This window comes from Agrilus planipennis, unplaced genomic scaffold (assembly GCF_000699045.2).
Source record: "Agrilus planipennis isolate EAB-ADULT unplaced genomic scaffold, Apla_2.0 scaffold117, whole genome shotgun sequence".
Taxonomy (NCBI): Eukaryota; Metazoa; Arthropoda; class Insecta; order Coleoptera; family Buprestidae; genus Agrilus; species Agrilus planipennis.
This window is the reverse complement of record NW_020438912.1, coordinates 402,459-424,928: the sequence shown is the minus strand read 5'-3', so window position 1 is coordinate 424,928 and position 22,470 is coordinate 402,459. Positions and strand designations below refer to the sequence as shown.

General features: G+C 35.1%; 1 protein-coding gene and 1 long non-coding RNA gene across 6 annotated transcripts in view; one reads left to right on the top strand and one right to left on the bottom strand.

The window, feature by feature from the left end:
* Positions 1–6,519, bottom strand: part of LOC108737494 — a 131,417-nt gene extending 124,898 nt beyond the window's left edge. The window contains exon 1 of the long non-coding RNA XR_001937863.1: positions 6,201–6,519. This is a non-coding gene — a long non-coding RNA (uncharacterized LOC108737494). The remainder of the gene's footprint in view (positions 1–6,200) is intronic.
* The window catches only part of LOC108737491 (fibronectin type-III domain-containing protein 3A), a 147,167-nt gene that overhangs the window by 101,857 nt on the left and 22,840 nt on the right, over positions 1–22,470 (top strand). For all 5 annotated transcript variants that reach the window (XM_018470356.1, XM_018470354.1, XM_018470355.1 and 2 more), the window contains one exon: positions 15,702–15,889. In XM_018470356.1, the coding sequence (XP_018325858.1) occupies positions 15,702–15,889 (188 nt within the window). The remainder of the gene's footprint in view (positions 1–15,701; positions 15,890–22,470) is intronic.

The window sequence follows — 22,470 nt, the reverse complement described above, 5'->3', positions numbered from 1 at the left end:
ATAAATACAAATGGAGTCTTTTTTTTAAGGTCAAAACAAATAAAAGTCATGTGATTTTTCGTTAGTAAATGTTGTGTACAGTTATGATGGTGACTTTTCTACATAATCGCATTGCCGATTTGAGGTATTTGTCGTACCTACGGAAGCTTAACGTTGTCGTCAAGAAATTTAAAGATACGTGGATGTTGATGTGAAGTTCCTCGTTAGTTTGAAATCGGGAAAAGCAGGAAAAGATGCATACTTACGCGTGGAGTTGTTCTGATCAATAATTCGCTGAAATTGACTAGAGTCGTTCCACCAGCACTGTGAGGACGAGGATTGTCATGGATCAGAACAATTCCAGGAGTCAGCACACCTCCTTTTTGTTTTGAGTGCCTTTCCGGCCTGACATCCATCTCTTCCTTACATTTTCCATTTCCAAACTAACGAGAAATTTTCAGAAAACGTCAAGACTCGTTTAAAATCATCGACGATATTTTATGTATTGGAAAGCTTCGCTAACAAAATCGACAAGGCGGTTTTATCAAAAAATAACCAACCATAAGTGTACACAAATTTTAGTAATAAAATAATTTTTTAATATTCACATAATTTGTGTTTATGGCTTGTAGGAAGTTGAAGAAATAAACGATCATGGCACCTATATTCTGCAGTTCTTTAAAAAATATTACATAACTTTAACCATAACTTATATTTACAGTAGTTTTTATGTTGTTTTGAAGGATGTTAAACGCGAAAACAAAATGATTTGTACGAATTAATTTGAATGTTAAAAAAAATGGGTGCAACTGGCCTCTCTCCACGTAGCCGTATGAGTCATGACGTGTTAAGCTAATGAAGTTTATTTCTGGAATATCTATCAAGTTCGACGGTGTTTATTTTATGGGCATTGAACGGCGCGAGTTCCATGCTTCCATAGGCCAACAGACATCTTATACTGGTCTATTTTTAACAGGTTTCCAAGCCTCTTGGGACGGACGGCCCAAAATGGACTTGAAACAATTTCCACGAAAATAACCGCTCAAAATCTTTAGCGCCCCATTACTTAAAAACAAATTAGTAGAAGAATAAATTATATATTTTTTGGTTGATAAGAGGTGATCCATTAATTTTATAAAGGTGGGTTATAATATCTATTATCCCAATTTTTCTAGATATCCTTAGAATTAGACTCAATTACAAAACAAACCCAAAAATATCATATCTCTAACGATTTGATGCCCAAATATCCCCCTATTTATATACTTTTCCTAAATTTTACAAGAACTTTTTTGTAATTAGTATAAAGGATTTTACACGGGAATAGTACCTGTGGGTCGTAAAATTGTTTATTAAAATTATAAAACGCGTTATATGAATAAAATATTTTCATGTAACGGAGTTATTCCCTCTGGTCTGCACACTGGACTGAAATAGCACCAACCATCAACAAATATATCGAAAAGTATTTCCATTTCGAAGTTATTGAGTACGAAACTGTTTTCACGTGATGGCCTGAGTACTGTGGTAATGTTGGAAGTTTTGTGTCATTAATTTCTGTTTAATTAAAAAGGAACCAAAAATAGCAATACAAATTTCACTGTGAATTTCATTTCAGTCTTACTGTAACAAATGCATGCCAAAAAGACTACAGTCTCGACAAAATAATGTTTTTCTGTATGTTATTAAGTTATAATGAATTGCCGTTGTAAATGATACAAAAATACCCTTTATTTGTTGGAATACACCCAAAAGATACCAGGGCAATTGAACGATCTGCATGCAACTAATACATCGTTTAAGAAAACGATTTCAAAAAGCTTTTATTATATTATATACAAGCAAGAAATTTAAATTTATAGATATGTATTAAAAAACAGGCATGGGAGCATTGTTTGCTGACGTTGCAGATATTGAGAACTGTGTCCTACTTAAATAGCAATAAATAAATTAAGCCTGCCTGACTGTCTAATACACAAATAGGATAATGAAAAATAACTTATTTTTGTTCAGACTTGACCAGCTTATGCAGCATTAAAGACGTCTCTGCATTCAAGTGAGCGTAAACGTAAACTAGCATTTTTAATCAACAAATAAATATTGTTCATTATAATGAAAATATCGCTGGACGACCACAGCCTATATCTAGGGGCGAATTTTGACTACTCACTTTTAAATAGATCGCTTTTCATTAGACGTTTTAATCGTCAGCTAATTCCAAAATGTCCTATCATTTGCTATCTCAACTACACCTTTTTCTATTACATTTATATACTTACACTAATAGAACATTAGGTTAGAAATGAAGAGGTATTATAAAGAATAGGAGAACAGAGGACTCTATGGAAGTAAATAAAAAGTAGGCGAGATTGGTAGGACACCTTCTCAGGCATGAAGGTCTAGTCAGAGACATATTAGAGACAGAAAAGGGAGTTAGGAGGGGTAGAGGTAGACCTAGATTAGGTTACTGTTCGCAAATAGTTAAGGATGTGGGATGTTCTAGTTTTGGAGAAATGCGAAGATTAGCTCAGGATAGGAAAGAGTGGAGGTGCGTGTCCAACCAGTCTTAGGACTGACGACCTTATTATGATGATGAATAAAACATTAGCATATTACCACATTTTTGTGTATGATGATAAAAACAAGAAACAACCTCGCTTGTACCTAGAGGTATTATAGGTATTATGTAGGTGAAATGAACTAAAGGTCCTGTTAGCATAGGTCATAATTGAACCCTGAAGATCCTTTGGGCTTTCAGTTAACAGTTCTTGTGTCGATAGCACCAAAGAAAATCAGTTTATATTAATGTCTAATGTAAAGTCTTTCGAATCACACGTTTTATAACTATGTTTCATTTCAATGGTTTTAAGATATATTGACCCCGATTTTTCCATATTTTAATTAATAGATTATAGATTATTACATGCAAAAAGTCACACCGAGAAATGCACCAAAAATTTTTCATATAACAAATTCGTTGTTTGCGTTGTTGATATACAAACAAAAGTCCATTACATTTCAAACTTTCTAACAAAATTTTAACCTTTACAATGACGATCTAAAAGTTTAATTGTATTATCAGGGTTCATCTCAAAAGTCGTGAGTTCGCAGTCCCCGTTGTCTTAATAAATGGATATTTTAGATAGGCATGCAAATGTCTAATTAAAAAATGAATTGTGTGCGGTACTTACTCTTTATGCTATGTAATCGCCGCGTAATAACAAAAGAATATAGGTAGATAGGTTTATTTTTACAATCGCGAGTTCCAAATAAGTACGACGGAAGTGGAACGGTCGTGTCACGAAATTAACAGAAATTCTAATTGTGTCGTGTCAGATGGCAAAGGATAAGCACGAGCCAAGTGAAATGTTCGTATTCTGTTATGCCAAACGCCACACTTCATCATTCCTGAACAAACTGCCTACGCACCTTATGAATACCGACACTCTTTTCTTTTTATAAGCTCCGAACAGGCATATCGTTCAATTAAATGAATTAGACCGGTGACCAAGATTTGTCAAATGAGGGGGAGGGTTAAGGTAAAAAGTCCTCATTATCATTAATAAAATAGAAGTGTCTGTGATCACATGTCAATCTTCAAAATGGCTGAATTAATTTCGACGAGACTTTACAGATATGAAAAGGAGGTTGTAAGGAATAACCTGGGATTAAAGTCCCAAAGGTCCCCCGAGACTACGCCACTGGAATAGACCGAAGTAGATAGGCTATGACAGTTCGACCTCAAAATCCCATGTATTTTGTATTTTTTCGACCGTTTTACCCCCTCCACTCGTACTCTAACGTCAGGGCCGTCAACCATCTTTGACAGCTATCAAAGATGGTTCACGATGGCGGCTGTCAAAGATGACCGGCGATGACAGATGTCAAAGATGACCGGCAATGACAGATGTCAAAGATGGCCGGCGATGACAGCTGTCAAAGATGGTTGACGACCCTGACGTCGAAGTACGAGTGGAGGGGGTAAAATGATCGAAAAAGGACGAAAATGAACCTTCATAAGAAAATACATGGGATTTTGAGGCCGAACTGTCATAGCCTATCTACTGACCGAATGTTAAAGTAAAAGACGAAGGCGGTTGGACTATAAAATTTGTCAAGGGGTATACATTAGAAAATTAAATACCTCCCCATTAAAAATAACTAAAATAGTTTAAAAATATCATCTACAATTATTTCCGTATTCCTCGCTAAAGCTTACCAATAAACTGACCGACTTACTCAGAAATCGTTCAGGTAACGATACTTATTTCGTTTCGCTAATAGATTAAATGCTTCTTCAAGGAATTGAATGGTTAATAAAGCAATCTTCTTATAGGTACATAAAACATAACGACCAGCGATTGTAAATTTCAATCGAAATTATGAAATGTAATCAATTGTTAGTTGTATGATGTGTAAGAAGCTTGTTTGTACGTCTCCCACATTATCATTAATTCAATTACCTTAACGTACGAGTAAAACGTTGACTTATTGAAAATTCCTAAATAGGTACTTAAACCACTACAATTAGAAAGTTGTAGCAGTCTAAATAATCACGGTTAAGTAATAGCTACCTGGGTACCTACATAAAATAGTTCTTTTTACTGCTAATAAAAACTATTACCTATGCATAATCATTGAATACATATGCAATAGGGGTATACATAATAACGCAAAAGATAAAAAATTGGGTTGCTTTACAGGATGTTACAGCTCCTGGCAGAAATGGGGTAATTCCCAACTCGTTGAAATTGGCATGGCAAAATTAGCAGCCAAAAATATAAACCATGGAATAATTAACCGCAAATTAACTATTATGTCAAAAACTAGCTTGGAAACTCGAAAATTAGTTTGCATGCTAACTTATTGTTTTTGAAGTTGACATAGGAAATCAGCAGGCAAAAATATGAACTATGGGATCATTATCCGCAAGTTAACCGTGAAAGCCAAAAATTAGCAGGGAAATCCGAAAACCAGTTTATTTGAAGCATGCGGAAATTGTAAAATCGGTTAGGTTAGGAAAATTCTAGATAGGCTAGGCTCATAATTAGCCATTAATTAACCGCTGACATTGTAGACTACTAACGGTTGCGATTTTTTTTTCAAAATTTTTTGATCTAAACGGCCTCACAACTGCTTTAATAATAGTAAGTAGGTATTCTAAATCGGGGTTGAAGCTTCCTGAAAATCTTTCGCAAATAACATACCAATAGGTTTAATCCTGGAAAACCCAGAAACCAATTTACATGCCAACTTCAAACGAAGTTTTTTCGCTTGTCAAATTTTCACAGCAAGTTTCAAGCTCGATTTAGAGTGTCTCATTCGATACTGTAACGGTTGTCGAGCCATATAGATCGAATAATGACGCTATTTTGCGAAAAAGTATCGAACCCTCTGGTTAGTATCTAATCTACAATGTCAACGGTAAATTAGCTGCTAATTATGAGATCGGTTCGTTTGAAGTTGGCATGTAAATTGGTTTTGGGTTTCCCTGGTCGCGGCTAATTTTTTGCTTCAATGGTTAATTTGCGGCTAACTATCCTAGAGTTTATATTTTTTCCTGCTAATTTTGTTATGCCAAAAAATGTAATTCGTTTAATAGCCGTTTGGCATAAGCTGTATAAATACATTCTCTCTTGAAGGTTGGGAAGGTTGCTCTGATTAATTTAAGACAGGATAACCTTCCCAATCTGTGGCCTAAACTCCAATACCTTAATAAAACAAATTAAAAAATGCTGAACACGTATTAACCGGTTCCATCACGTGAATTGGCTCATTTTTGGTACCTATTCATTGTAACACCCCTAGAAATCTGTTCAATTATTTATTTTTTTATAATATATTCCGTATTATATAATTAACATGCCAATTAAAAATAGCTAATGAGAAATTATTCCCATTAAAATAAAAAATGTAAAAATATTGTATAATATGATTACTCAACAGTGAAATTCAATTAAAGAATAGCAGAGCTATAAATGGCACTGTTCCGGCATGCCTAAGTAAATACCTAGCTTTGCAGGTGCAGACCTGCCTGCACTCATGCGCATCTTTTATAGTCGTAACTCTTTATTTCATAGAATGAAATGTAGGTAAATAATTAATTCCTTAGTTTATAAAGGGCCATAAAAATTGAATGACGACCAGGATTATTAATTAATATTATCATACTTTTCTACAGAAATATAGGTATAAATGCATAAATCAGTTTTTTCTCTTACCTTGCTGTACAGACATAACCTGCGGTTGATTCTTCTAATCATTCACTTTTTATACGATCAATTTATACGGTGAGACGATTTCTACCTACGACGAATTAAACGATACAACTAATAATCAAATACTACAATAATTAAGCATTATTAAATAACCGCAATACTATCAGAATTAACCAATAACCGGCCGAAATACACGCTTACCCGTTTTGTGATGAGTTGCTTGATTCCGAACATTAAAGAGAACAGAACCAGCGTCGCGAAAGTTCCCTCTGTAGTAGAATAGCGACATGCGGACTATCACTGTTACTTTTTAAATCTGCAATAAAAGAGCGGCAACATAATAAGTATAAATTTACTTCTTAGTTTAAAAGAAAACTTATTACTCAAATAAACAATTAAATGTTATTGTCTTGATTAAACACTTAAATACGAAAATTAACTTTTGTCTTGCGTTAAAAAAACGTAGTTATTTAGGTATTAACTATTTATTTGAAAGCTAGGCGCGCACTTATTGAAGTTTGAAACAATTTTTTTATTTACATTTGCTCCCAAATTGATATCTTTTTCGAATCGATTAAAGGTAAAATCGATTATGAAGTGTAGCCAATTGAAATAAAATAAAAAAACCATTGAATACGTAAATTAATTATTCTGATTAGCAAAGCTGATACAAATATACTGTATCTGTTATAAATCATCACCCACGATCGGTCAGAATTGTATAATATTTTTTATTAATGCACTGTATGTATTTTTGTTGTAAATCATTAATGATAGACAACAATCGAAATAATTCATAATATATTTATTTCATTATTGCAAGGAGTGTCTTATTGATTAGAATAATTTGTCAATTTGAATTGAAGTAAGTACCTAGTCAGGCTGAGACATTAGACAAGTTATTTAAATAAATGTTTTATAGTATGTACTTAGGTACATTAGAGTGTCGTAAAAAACCGAATATCTGTGGGGTTTAAAATTTGGAAAAGAAGAAAAATTAAAATGCTTTTTTTCTTAAGCTTTAGTAGCAAAACTTCACCTCATTAAAACCTGTACTGAAAATCTTGAACCTTTACTGGAAGTTTCTAGATTTTGTAGAAAGAAAAGAAGAAAATTTTATGAAATTATTGGTTTTGCTTGGATTAAAACTTAATTCATTTGATTTTTCATTTTATCCCTGAGACTGATCTGAAACAGGGAAAATTCAGAAAACCAAAAATTATATTTCTCCTAAATATTTACCTACCAGAACGAAGTAGTAATTATTACCATGAAATTTCAGTCTCGAACTGAAATAATGAAATACTGAAATATAGATCAAATATTATACCGATAGATTTTCCCGGGGAAGTGTATCGAGTTACCTAGGGGAATTCCCGAAATATTTTTCGATAACTAAAAATTACAAAAACCAACGAAAAAACCAGATTTTTTGTTAGAAATGTAAATAGTTCAACTTATGTAATAAGTTGTGTGCAAAATTTGTGGGTTGAGGATTTCTTTTGTTTTGTACCATATTTTTGAATATTATATTATGAGATGTTTGGAAATAGCGACATACGGTTATAACGAAGTCCTCATAAGTCCTCTTCAACGTCATCATAAACGATATCTATAATAATACTGTCTCTAGGCAATCTTTTGTTGGTTTTCTTTTGCTGTGAATCATAAAATAATTCTGATAAAGGTGATAATTAATACATATGTGCTTTAAATTATAATTTATAATAAACCTCGACCACTTGGTTAATAACAAATAACAACGAGCTTGCTGGGTTCGTGAGTTGTTGGCCATAGTCACCGTCGACGAGCGGCACTGTGACTCCAACAGAAGGTCAACAGCGTGCGAACAATGCCCCGTCAAGGTCGTTTGTGCGGTCACATGGTACGTGTACCTGGTGCATGTTTATTACTTATGCATGCATGTCCATGAAGAGGGCATACCGTGCGGTACTTCCCGATCCACAAGAATCAACTAGCTGCTGCATTGTTACAAAGCACTTATGCATGCATATATGTATATGTATTTAACTAATAGGTAACAGTTGTTACCCCCTGTGAATTAGAAAAACCTAGAAGTCGTCGAAAAAAGATTGCCTACTAGGAAGGGTGTGAAACGTGGACGGTGGGAGCGACGCAGCGTGGCGAAAGAAAATGGATATGATGGATCAAAGAAAAAAATATATTCCAAAAAGTTAATCAGAAATGGATTTCGGTCACTCGGTGAAGTGCTTATGTCTTTCCGCCTCTTCTCCAGTCCAACCTCAGACGGTAGACAGGAAAATTCCCCACCTAAGCCCCCTTAGTATGATGGAAGTCCCAAAATTAATCGACCTGACAAAGAAAACACAAAAAAAATAGCATATACTTTATTTCTCAACATGGTCTCCATTTAATTTAATACATTTCTCAGCGGTATTGAAAAGCTTAGATGCTGTATTTATAGTAAGAAACGACGAACCCTCAAAATAGCCATCTTAGCCTTTTCATCGTTGGCAAATCTCTTACCATCGAGTCATTTCTTCAAGTTCGGAAAGAGAAAGTCTGCAGGGGCTAAATGTGGGGAATAGGGTGCATGAGGAAGTAATTCGTATTTGATCATTGATTTTGGCCATAACGGATGTATGACACATTTTCGTAGTGGAACAAGACTTTCTTTCTTGTTAGATGCAGCTTTTGTTCCATAATTTCATCACTCAAACGCTGCAGTTAGTTCACATTATACTCGCCGTTGATGGTTTTGCCTTTTTCAAGATAATCAATGAAAATTATACTATGCGCATCGTAAAAAAACTGAAGTTATAACCTTGCCTGCAGATAGAAACGTCTTTACCTTCTTTGGAGCCGATTCACCCTTTTTAGTCCATTATTTTGACTGTTCCTTGTAGAGATGGAAACTTGAAACTTATCGTTAATCTTACCAAGGTTGGTACTGTCTACCACAGTCGTTATATTTTAATAACTATTGCCATCTATATGTGAAACCGATTAATTCTGGGACTACTCCTTTAGCAACTTCCATCACTGATCAGATGTACAAGGAGTAAATCCCTCTCCCAGACGGATTACTTGCACTCTGGCACTCGGGTTTATGGGATCGCCACCTTCCTCTGACCTTTGACATTTATGTCGGCCGGGCTACCTCTGCCCTTTCGTTGAGTGTAACAGGCGAGGCCAGTTCTGCGAAGTTCTCCATCACACATCTCCTACTATCAAGATTCCGATCATTTCCCCTGTTTAGTGATATCGTCATGTACCTGCATGGTGTTCCTCGGAATTCGATAGTAATCTCAAGCACCCCATAAATTTTTATTATATTCAAACATTGTGTATAACATTTTCAACTATTTATACGATATCACCCTCTAAACTTGCAAAATGTGCCAGTTTACGTGGTACGTAATAGCCACAGCTGCAAAATAGAAACCGCAAAATGTTCGACTAAACTTTGATGCCATTCAGCACTAGTTACGCATACTTGAACGGTTAATACCGTTGAACAAAACGAACAAAACGTCCTTCCAGAGGAGGATGTGCCACTTCTTCGGCACGATTTTCTCTAAATTTTACCGACATTAATCGACTAACAAAACCAATCGACATGCCAGTCATATTTGTCCGAGATTGGTATGCGGCCTTGCCAATTAGCAAAAGTAATGCGGGCAAACATTAAGGAAGTAAAGCCGCTTTGCGATTGGCTTAAAGCAAACGACGATATTCTCTAATTGAACCTTTAATACGCTGTAATAATTTAACTGTACGTACACAACTATGTAATCAATATATCAATATGTATGTTATTAGAAAGCGTAATTTGTTTGTATATGCCATTAAAGCTCCTCGACCGAATCCCGCAGCTTCATGAGGGTTACATGGTTTCATAGCCTTTCATCCCCCGTTGGTTTCAAATTTGGTGACAACGTTGGTTTTAAAGATATGCGGGTTAAAAAACAATCGCCTCAAAGGCCTTCAGTAGTGGAGGTGGTAATTGAGTTTCCACGTCAGAACGTTATAGAATGCCCCACATCTGCAGGGTTTGACAATGTTTTAGAATTTTTTAGAAGGCTCGAGAACGTTTCCACATGATAACTAATTTTTCCGACTGGTCAAAAATTAAACATCCACTGTTTTAAGAATAGGAAAACAGAGGACTCTATGGAAGTCAATAAAAAATAGGCGAGATAGATTTTGGTAGGACACCATCTCAGGCATGAAGGTCTAGTCAGAGACATATTAGAGGCAGAAACAGGAGTTAGGAGGGGTAGAGGTAGACCTAGATTAGATTACTGTTCGCAAATAGTTAAGGATGTGGGATGTTCTAGTTTTGGGGAAATGCGAAGTTTAGCTCAGGATAGGAAAAAGTGGAGGTACGTGTCCAACCAGTCTTAGGACTGACGACCCTATGATGATGATGATGATGATGTTTTTAAGCCTGTGAATGCTTCAGATTCATTTAATATGATGGAAGAAAATAGTTTTATGAGTTTCAAAATTATTGTTGTTGCTTACGACCGTTTCGCCATACCGTGACTTCATCATGTGGATTTATTTGTAATTGTGTTTCATACACCGAATGAAGCCAAAGTGTAACGATACGGTAGTAGTGGACAATAAAAATGTTTTTAAAAATAATAACAGGCTTTTGTTCTACAACAACGATTCAACATTTCATTTAACAATTCATAATACTAACCAATTGAAAATTAATTATCTTTGCCATTACTTTCAGTAACGTCTCTCAAAGTTCCAAGAAACAAGAAACTGATGTTAATTAATTTAGTATGAGCTCTCCCACGTCCGTAAATAGTGAACGAATGTCCTTCTAGTGCATTCTTCGTGACTATATTATAAATAAACGAAATCGGCCAGAAATAAAACCCACTCGTTGCACTCAGCAAAACAGTCAACTTCTTTTCACCGCACCATTTACGTCAGCTACGCTTTTTCTTCGTCTTCTTCCGAAAAGTTGTTGGGTTTCTTACCCGAAGTGTTACAAAATATAATGTCAATTGAAAGCAGGAAGCTGAAGAACCTCATTCGAATTCTCCCATCGTATATAATTTTATTCGAGACACGCGTTTTTTCTACTTGTTTTATCCAACTTATCAATTTATTAATTTCACAATAGTGATTCCAAATGGCATCATAAATTTTACATTTACATGCTTCAGAAACGAAAATTAAATCGAAAATTGTTGCCCACTAAAGAATATAGAGAAACACAATAACGGTTTACATAATTAAAATTAAATTGAATGGTTTCTAATCATATCTCACAATCTCACATTCAAATCGATCGAAAAACACTTGTCTCTGTGTGTATAATGGAATGCCAATGTTTAAAAATTGGTATAATCCCCATGATCATCTGACCTTATGAAAGGCAATGTGAATTGGTGCGCTTTGGTCTTTAATCCCTGTTTTGTTGATCTGATGGCATGATGTTGACCTTCTTGGCCATAAACCGTTTTATCGGCGGATTCACCTCCTCGGTCTAATTCTCCCAATTCTCCAACTTTTTTTCAAGTGAATGGACGAGTGTCTACGTGCCTGAGTTTGGACTTTGATCTTCATTATTCAACTGTGGCGTTTCGTTGTTTACATGCACTTTATCAGTTACCCATCAAAGAGAGCCTTGTTTCTCTCTCTATTTAGTGTTATTTGATCTCATACTATGATTACAAACGAATAAGTTATCTGACTTTGAAATCGTTCACTTATTTTATCTGTCACCTTAGTATATCACTTTACCAAAATATAAAACGTGTTTAAATGCTATTAAAGCTTTTTTTGTGGTATTTGCGCATTTAAACACCGCATTAAAAGATTTTTGGATTTTTTTCTTAACTTGGACAATATGACGACTTCTTACTTGCTTAACTGCAAGATTAATGGTATCATCACATCAACAAAACTCTTGACTAAAAGGAAAATATTAGTCAAAAGTTTACCAAACTTAAAGACAGTTTTTCGATCGATATTGTATCATTAGATGTGGGAAATGATTAGAAACCAACGTATCATTGAACGGTCTCGAAAATTGAAGGTCAAGGCCGATTTACTTATACAAACTCTCCTCCAGTCACTTGAAAAAGTTGGGCAATTGGGCCGATGAGATTGATGAGGTGAATCCACTGACACAACGGTTTAGAGCGATGGAACTCAATGTGAGTTAGTCAACTCTAATCCATCATCACACTAACAAAACTCTTGACAAGAAGGAAAATATAAGTCAAAAGTTCACCAAACTCAAACAATTTCTCGATCGATATTGTATCATTGGATGTGGGAAATGTTTAGAAACCAAACATATCATTAAACTTTGAAGTCCTCCATTTATTCTCTTTGAATAAAAATGAAAATCTGGTTCCTAAGTGAGCCAAGAAAGCCTCAGAAGAACTTGAACTAGAGCAAACTGACCCGGAATCGATCCGATGTCCTCCCGAATGCTGTGCAATGGTCCAAAGCTCTAGGCCATGCCATTCTGTACCATCCTGTATGTAAGAACGTGTCATGGCACTTCCCGTGAAAATTACACTAGTGCAAATATTTCGCCGTTCCGGATAGTTTTGCTCATAACTAAAAATAGTTGGAACGCACTATAATATTAACAAGCAGTCAATGGCCGTATGGTACACATACACAGATATGCAAACGCACACATGTACCGTACATCTGCCTACACTTATTCACGCATACCTACGTACCAATACGCTATGATGTGCGTTAGAAATTTCTGGTTGGCTCAACAATCGGTACAAAACTGCTTTTCTTTTAAAAAACGCGGTCGTTGTTCCCGTTTTATAGTTAGTGTTGTGGTATTGTAGCGAAAGAGTAAGATGTTGATGCGATGCATTACTTTGCACACACACCTACAGTATGTAATCGTAAAAAAAGTATTACGGGCGTCAAACTAGAAAAAAGAAAAACATAAATGTTCGAATCTGGGTTTATACTGTTTGCAAGTAGTTAAAACGGAATTCTCAAACATTTACAAAAGAAAACGATATTAGAAACAAGCCTCAGAAGCTCAGGTCAAAATAAATTGATTTTGAAACTACGTCGAACAAGAAATCTCAGTAATATTTATTTAATTCGGTTTAAGGATTAAAAAGGGTACTTCTTAGCGTTATTTTTTATAATTAGAGATAGATTTCTGTTAAAATTTCAGCATAGTAGTTGCTTGTGTGGTAGTTGACACCAAGAAGAAATATAACAGATTTCGTCCATACCGAAACTATTGGGTGTTATATGTAAGGAAAGATAGGAGATGAAAAATTAGAAGAAGTGACTGATTTTTGGTATCTAGGAAGTCAGATAGGTCAAGACGGATGGACTAGGAGGGATATAAAGCAGAGGATACCGCAGGGTCGAGTCGCCTTCAATTAAAAGAAGTCACTTCTATGCTTCTGGACGGTTAATGTAGAAATTCGAAAAATATTGTTAAAGGTGTATGTTTGGAGCGCGGCGCTGTACAGGTGCGAAACATAGACGGTGGGCACGGCGGAAAAGAAAAGGTTAGAAGCGTTTGAAATGTGGTGTAACAGACAGAGAAGGTTAGAAATGAAGAGGTATTCAAAAAATAGGAGAACAAAGGACTCTATGGAAGTCAATAAGAAATAAGCGAGATAGGTTGGTAGGACACCTTCTCAGACATGAAGGTCTGGTCAGAGACATATTAGAGGCAGAAACGGGAGTTAGGAGGGGTAGAGGAAGACCTAGATTAGATTACTGTTCATAAATAGTTAAAGATGTGGGATGTTCTAGTTTCAGGGAATTGCGAAGATATTTAGTACTACTATGCAAATTGGTTACATAAAATTCCTAGCTGCGATTGTTTATTTAGGATGATTAAATTCTAATAAGAGTGATTTATGTTGTTTATTTCAATAACAAAAACTGCCGAGTTTTGTTTTCGGTACATTCTTTGGATAACCTCTGATAGGTCAGCGCTGATAAAATTGCTATTTAGCAGAAATCCAATTCTGAGATATAATCTGAATACGGAAATCATTTTTATTGAAATTAATCAAAGGAGGTTTCGCTGATTTGTTACAAATTTTAAAATAAATATGAAAGAGTAATCACGTGTTGTATGACTTTGTGCCACTGGTAACAACTGAAAATTTCTCATTTGGATGTATTCTGGCGGTTTAAGAAAATATTGATCTAATCATTCTTTCAGCAAAAACGATTACTTTTTGTAATCAATCTTATTCGCTTAACCAGTGATTACCAAACAATTCATTGTGACCTAATCGTTTATCAGTTTACATGGCATGCGATGATGAAGAAAAAATTAATTATGTTAATGATTAACGGAATGAATGTAGTAGTATTGTAAGCAAACAATTGCAGTAATAAAAAGTCTTATCATTAATTGATAATATCCATTTTAACGTTGCATGACGAATATGGACCATAAAATGGCACCTACATGAAGGTAAAAGGATATCTATGGGAAATTTTCCAGTTAAAGCGGTACTCAAACCAAAAACGTCATATACACACACACAAATCTGTTAACCAAAAACAATTTTTAATATAAAAGTTGATTTAATTGCATATACTAATCTGATTTGAAAAATAAATTTCGATTTACGCATATCCTTTTCAAGAGGACTCTGTATATTATTTCTCTAGTCAATGGTATAAAAACAAATATAACTAGATATGATGAATTCGTTTGTCTTAGATTTTGAATGTAAAATACTCTTATACATATATTGTCACTAGTCTGACTATTTTTTGGCAATTTAATAAACAAATACCTTTCTGATAGGTAGCGCCTTAGCAGGTTTTCTTATTCCCGTGAGTGCTAAAAAGGGGACAGGCACCTGTTAGATGTCATAGATGTTACTTGCATAGTTGGACACTTGCCAGACTGTCAATTTAGGAGACGGTTGTAAGCGGTCCTTTGAACGGTAAACACATATCTATCAAAAAACTGCATTTACAATTCAGTATGTTTATAGTTAATGATTTTTTTAAACAAAATTATAAATGTACTCGAATTGAAAACCAAAACAAAAAATATCGGGTGACTAGAGAATATATATTAGACATTACATGGTAATAATAGCATTCAAAAACTTAGTCTGGACCTTACAAACTACAATAAGTTATGATATGAATTAGACGAACTTCAGTAGGGGATAGACAGCACTTGCGGCCCCTGAGTATCGAGGCATTTTACCCAGTTCTGATATTGAGAAAATTCTATTTGGAATTCTGAATACTTATATACTTATAATAATCTTAAACTGGTCGAAGAGAAGACCATTACATTCTTATTATCTGTACCGTCGTACCGTGTGCCAATGATGGACCTGGGCGAATAATTATTATTACAAGTGTGTGTTTTTCTTTTTTCTCTCTGGTACCCGGTCGGATCTTGAAAAAAGTGCCGAATCCGCCGGATACCGAGTCCAAACCGGATACCCGGTCCATCTCTAAAAACAGTATTGTGTTGTTTCCTTTCTAATATTTCCATTTTCTTTTAAGGTCCGGTAACAGTTCCTATGGTCTCAACGAATCCGTCGCCGCCAATCGCCATGCCAGTGCAGGTACCTCCGGGACATGTAGTGCAACAAATAGTTGACGAAAGTGGAACTCTTCGTCATGTGATTCTCTCTCCCCAACATCCCACGGGCGTAGCGTTGCCCATGGGTGGCCATAACCCCCAGCACTATGTAAGTTTTTCTTTTTACTTTCATTGATTGCAAATTTACCCAGTAGTCTTGCCGATTTTAACTCCAATATCTTCCTGAGGATCATTTTATGGGGTGGTTATGATAATTGTGATAAATAATATTTAATCATTGTAGTTTAAGGCCCTGGGCTTGAATTTATTAAAAAAATAGGGCTCCTTGTAGGGCTTACAATACCGAACTAAAATCTGAATATCGGTATTTGATATTTGAAATTTGAAATATCGGGATACCAGTATTAAAACCGGTATTATTAATAAAAAATTTACTAGTTGTATTTTTACTTACCTCAGTTGTTATATTGACTTGTTAACAAATAATATATGAAATCCAATAAATATTGTTCTGAAATGAGTAGATATTATTTATTTTATTACATAGAGAGTAGGAGTAAATAGATACAAAAAAAAGTACATATTAAATTTTATGTTACATTTTACATATAATAGGCTCGTATTGTATTATATAATCAAAGAAGCAAAAAATATAATTAAATTGAAAGTACTTATGAAATAATATTAATGACTTGCGTTTTGTTTATTAAAGTATGCTCTTAAAAAACATAAACAATCAATCGTTTCATAATCAAGCGAGGTCCGAATTTTCCTACAAATATAACCCCGAAAAAGCTCTTTCTGATTCTACACTTGTCGGCACTATTCTCATTAAGAAATCATATACATTTTGTAAATACGTTCCTTTTGTTCCTGTTTTTTCAAAACAAAGTAATTTCATCTTTTATTTATCATAATTGCCGACCCGCCGCTTCTCGATGGTGCCATACTCGGCTCGGTATGTGTAATAAATGTGCCTGATATTTTAAATTAGATTTGTATTGTGCATAAATTCAATTTTTATCAACTAATGTAATACCAAAATACCGGTATTTTTACATAAATACCGGTTTTTAATAACGGACAAAAATCGTCCGGGATTCCGGTATTCGGTATCCTGGAATCCCGGTATTGTAAGCCCTAGCTCCATGTAATAGCTTGCCCCTGACCACTTTAGAGCATGATCTGATCTTAAAAAAAAACTGGATTCAAGGTAATTATTAATTAAATTCCAGCATATCTTCAGTCGCTTTGACTTATAAAAACAATTTATCGAAATTGTATAGGTACATAAAAAGATTCAAAATTCGGACAGTTGTGCAGTCCCGTTTTTGTTCCGTAAGAGTAACGTGGATGAGAGTCAGGGCCTCTATTCACTTAATCCCTGTGAGTTTATGTGGTCATGTTTATACTATTAGACATTTCTTTTTTATTTGCAATAGATAGGAAACGTAATATAACATTCCACCTGTATACAAAATACAATGTGGTGTAGAATTCAGCGCGTGTCGTTGTTTTCCTGCTAAGCGACCGAATTCTTTTCCATAGATAGTTAGTTTTTATCTTTGTAAATATTACTTTCACCTATGGAATGCGTTTGAAAAAGTTGTTTTCTTCCTATCGCCCGACAAATGGCTTATCCTCGTGCTCGTTAGTGCGTAACAAAACTGCCTGCTGGATTGACATATAGCTTTTTGTTATCGACCGTAAATTTCCCACAGCTTCACTTCTACTACGCGGAGCACGCTAATTAGGTGCTGCGGTCACGTTTATTACGATTTGTGAACACCAGTTCTGTTCCAATTCTTTCCTCCCACACTTCTCATCTTATTTAAGTAATACAGTGCAATCGCGATAGCATGAACTCGAAAAACAACTGTTTACGTTATCGAATGTTGTATTTAATGTCCTAATAAGCATATGTAATTATTAAAAGTCTAATACATACACATTTATAAATGTCAACAAAGGTTGAGTGAATTCCAAATCGTTTTTTATTACGTTACACTCATCCTGTTTCGTCACCTGGTCCTTTGAGCCGGATGAGTTGCAAAATCCGGAAACTAGTGGAAACATACTGGTCCTTTGAGCCGGATGAGTTGCAAAATCCGGAAACTAGTGGAAACATAATGGTCTTTCGAGCCGGATTCAGTGCAAATTCCGGAAACTAGTGGAAACATAAATGGTCCTTCGAGCCGGATCCAGTGCAAAATCCGGAAACTAGTGGAAACATAAATGGTCCTTCGAGCCGGATGCAGTGCAAAATCCGGAAACTAGTGGAGACGTTTAATTGTGAAACTAATCGCGAAGTCGGTACTTAAGAAGTTTGTGGTTGAAGTAAGTTACTTCAAAAAGCGTTAGTGCATAAAGGCAAGTGTTTATGCGTATAAAAGTGATTAATAAAGTGAAGTGAGTTTATGCGAAAAGTGCCGACACCACATCTACTGTATAACACAGACTCAACAAGACACACGGACTCACAGATTCAAATTGAGACTCACGAAAGAGAGACTCAGAGATTGAGACTCAAAAGGATTCACAACATTATTCAGACTCACTTCAGAAATTCAAAACTTTAAGATTCAGATTCGATGTATATAGTGTAAAGGTGTACAGTAGGTGTAAATTCAATATATAAGTCCACAAATCAAACGTCTATGCGTTCTTATCTCAACTAAATGCACTGCTAATTAGTTTTGGTGGTGCCGCTTTATTCTGCCCTACTGATAAGTATCAGCAGGATATTGCCGAAAACGAGCCCTTACAAGGTGACGAAACACATCCCTTACTAGCAGTATTGTTTATAATTTTCACTTAATTGTGAATGAATTAGATAATTTTGTCTTTTGCTTATTAGAGTTATATGGAAAGAAATATTCTCAGTTTTTGACCTTAATCTTTCCATTATCTGATAGCATACTGATTGGGCAACATTCCTAAAGCTAAAACCCTCGAAATTTACTGTTAGATTTGATGCTGTTTGTTAAAACTTACAATAATAAAAATTTGTAGTAGATTTTCTCGAAAATAGCGCATTTCCTACCCCGAAGTGATAGAGATTAAATCATTCTAAATTGGTGATAGTTTCTTCTATCGAGAGGAATACGAACAATTCCCAGTCTCGCTATAAATGTACAAAATTAGCCTCTACTCAAAAGAGGACACGTCCTCGAGAAAAATGCCCATACAGGGTGACGAAGAACTATAGTTTACTTATGGAAATTGACATTTACAACTGCTGAAGTAGGTCATTTTGCCATTTTGAGGTAGAAATAATAGCTGCTGGTTGGTGCGCCTAAACACTGACTGCAAAATTGCTTAAGACACCCTTGGAGAGTATTCGACAAAGTCGAAGCTATTAGAGGAGTGCTTCCAAGCCCTCAACAGATTATCGACCCGGACCAGGATAGTCTTGCTCCGTCTGGATCCCGGGCCATAGCGGCACAAAGGGAAAGGAGCTTGCACACGACCTGGCGAAAGCTGGTGCCCAGCAACCCCTTACTGCCCACAAAACCTGCTGTTGGCATTTGCGGTAGTCTCATCGAGGCATCAAGCAGGAAATTGCGAGATGGACTGCTTTAGAGATGTACTCGAACTGGGAGACGCAATCAGGATATACATGAAGGCAGAGGCCTTCGTCTTTCCTAAGTAAATTCTCATCATCAGCAAAAAGAAGGTCAGGCTTCTAGTGGAAATCCTTACAGGTCACGGAGAAATGGGTTACCAAAGAAATAAACTGGGATTGACCACCAGTTCTTCTTATAGTTTCTGTGACGAAGATTAGATTGGAAACCACTGAACCTACAGGCCTGACGTTCGAAGCTGGCGGAAATTGTAAAATGGTGTAGATGCGCGGTGGTAAGAGTAACCAGTTTTACAGCCCTCTTTCTTCAGTATTCTTATCATATCAATTAAATTGAAAAAATTAACTTATTCGGTTAAAGTTTATGTAAAAAAGAAATAGGCGTAATAATTGAGTTTAATGTGATTTATTTGAATGTTATGCTAGATAATGAGCAAGTAATAGACATACAAACAGAAGAACTAATTGTTGATGCCGGTGACAGTAATATTTATTCCGATGAGGACAGTGAATGTGAAAACTAACTACAAAACAAACAAAAGCATTAGGTTCATTTTTGTACCGAAAGTGAATATAGAATAAATCATCTCTCCAGCTATGTAATACGACTGGGGAACAATTAAAAATATTTAGTATTTACAACAATGGTGCAATAGTAATTGCAAAATAACGACTTTTAAGGTCAATGAAAATTCTTTTCAACCTTCATTAATTTACTGGTTTCTGTTTTGCAATGTTCATAATCTGGCGATCCTATTGATTATTTTTTAACGTATATGGTAGTTAAGAAATGAAAAATATTAAATAGGAAACTTTTATGTTTATTACACTTGTACTATGACGCGTATGTACCTGTAGCACAGAACTTACCATCTAAAAAACAAAATGTATTAACTTTAATTGAAGATGAAATGTCGGTTATTGGTTTTCCTAAATTAAAAAACTTTTAAGTCCTATATGGCATTTAATTCTTAACGTTTTCTTTCGTGTTTGAAAGATTCAGAACTATTTTTTTCATAGGTGTTTAGGACAAAAGAAGTCCCCACAACTTTCTGAGAAGAATAAATATTAAGTATCTTTTGAATTAATCGATTTAAGGTGAAATCAAGTATTTTTATGATACTATTTTGTTTAAATGAACGATTTATAAAATGTTGAACTATTTGAAACGACTGGATGAAACACTCTTTCAATATTGATGTTAAAAAAAGGCCTAGCATTGGAATTCCTTCGTTTTATTTTATTCGCGGCATGCATTCAGAACATACTCTCGCTGTTTTTGTTTTTTTTTTATTCCTTCGCTTAACAGCGTCGAGTTTCGCCGGTCGTAACTGCTTTTACATAGTTAGATTCATGCGAATCGTTGACATTTTACTTGTTGTTGTTGTTGCTCTTGAGTTGCGAAATCGCAAGGCAATGCTACGAAGAAGGAGGTTCGGTTGGCTGCCTCTTATTGCTTTTGATTTTCCTCTTTCATATCGTCAATAAAAATCATCGACAACAAGCTGCCTGACGCTTGGATTTTCGTCCTATTATTGAGCTTAACAGATTGAAAATCTGATTTACATTCTTGCGGTTTGGCCAAGCACGTATTCGGAGGAAACATAAAATAGAATGATAATATGATAAACTAATAATTCTTCCGTTTTGGGTAAAGGTCTAGATGATGGCCCCCCTTTGGGGGTGGGTCGGATCGAAAGAGGAGGTCTCCCCCACTACTGTACCATAAAAAGTTCGTGGCGGTCTCACCTCCATAAAAAGTTATGGGGGTTAGATGATGGCCCCCACCTCCTTCGGGGGTAGGGCTAGGAGGGATCGAAAGAGGGTGGTCACCTGAGTAAAACCCCATAAAAAATTTGCGTCGGTCTCATCCCCATAAAAAATTATGGGGGTTGAAAGATGATTATTTTGACAATTTTCATACAGTATAATTCAAATAAAATTCAATAAAACAATTATTTTCAAGCGGGTGGAAGTGGGGGATCGAAAGAGGGTGGTCACTTGAACAAAACCCAATAACCTAACGTAACCTACCCTATTGATAAAGATATTTAAATAATGTTTTATATAACTTTCTCAATATTTTTATGTATTTTTCATTAGTTTTACCTTTGAATATTGTTTAAGAATGACTATATAAATATTTACATGCCTAGAAATGTATTATAATTGACATATTTATTAACTTTGAACCCCCATAACTTTTTATGGTACAGTGGTGTGGGAGACCTCCTCTTTCGTTCCCTCCACCACTGGCCATTATCTAGACCTATACCTTGTTTTAATTTTGACAAATTGTCGCACAACGCATCCATATCTTATTAGAAAAAGTTCTTCTTTGTTACTGCACAATCGTTATCTGTAGTATTTTCTTTCATATGAATATGTATTCATTTCTCGGACGAAAAAGCATGTAGCTGGAATCTGTGCGACTTTGGGACGTGTTCTATAGGCATTTTCGTTGTGGGGCCTCAACACCCAAACTAGTTCCGATTGGTCAGTAACCTTTAGAACTACAAAAGTGTATTGAAAAGTTCGCCAACTAATTTGCAAGGTTTATTAAATGAATATTACCTTTCCTAATTATAATAGATTCGTCAGTTGAGGTAGATACGTTCTCCATCCTCAAAGTCCAACATATTAAAATTGCTCTTGCTGTAAGTAACATTTCGACCTGCATTGTGGATTCATTATAATAATGTCCAAGTACAAACAATGTATTGCCATCTAGTGGGTATTTGCTACTACTGAAAATACGTTTCTGTCCAAGAACTTAATAAAGGTTCTTATGAATACAAGATGAACTTACATATATATTTCAGAAACGTGATGGATTTTGAAATACTTATGTCATATATCAGTTAAAGTGGTTATACTGTACATAAACAACGTAATTTATCATTTGTTTTTTACATTTATTTCATTGAAATTCCAAGTTATTTTTTACAATGATGTCTCATACTGACAGTCAGACCTTTCTAATCTCATTAATATTTGAACTTCGATGTCAAATTGATTTAATGGTGTTGTTTTGGAATTTATTAATAATTAAAAATCTATGTTTTTATTATATGTATTTATTATTTTTTATTTTTTTGCACTGATTCAATTATCGGCACCGTCAGGTATTTGGTACCGAATACAAG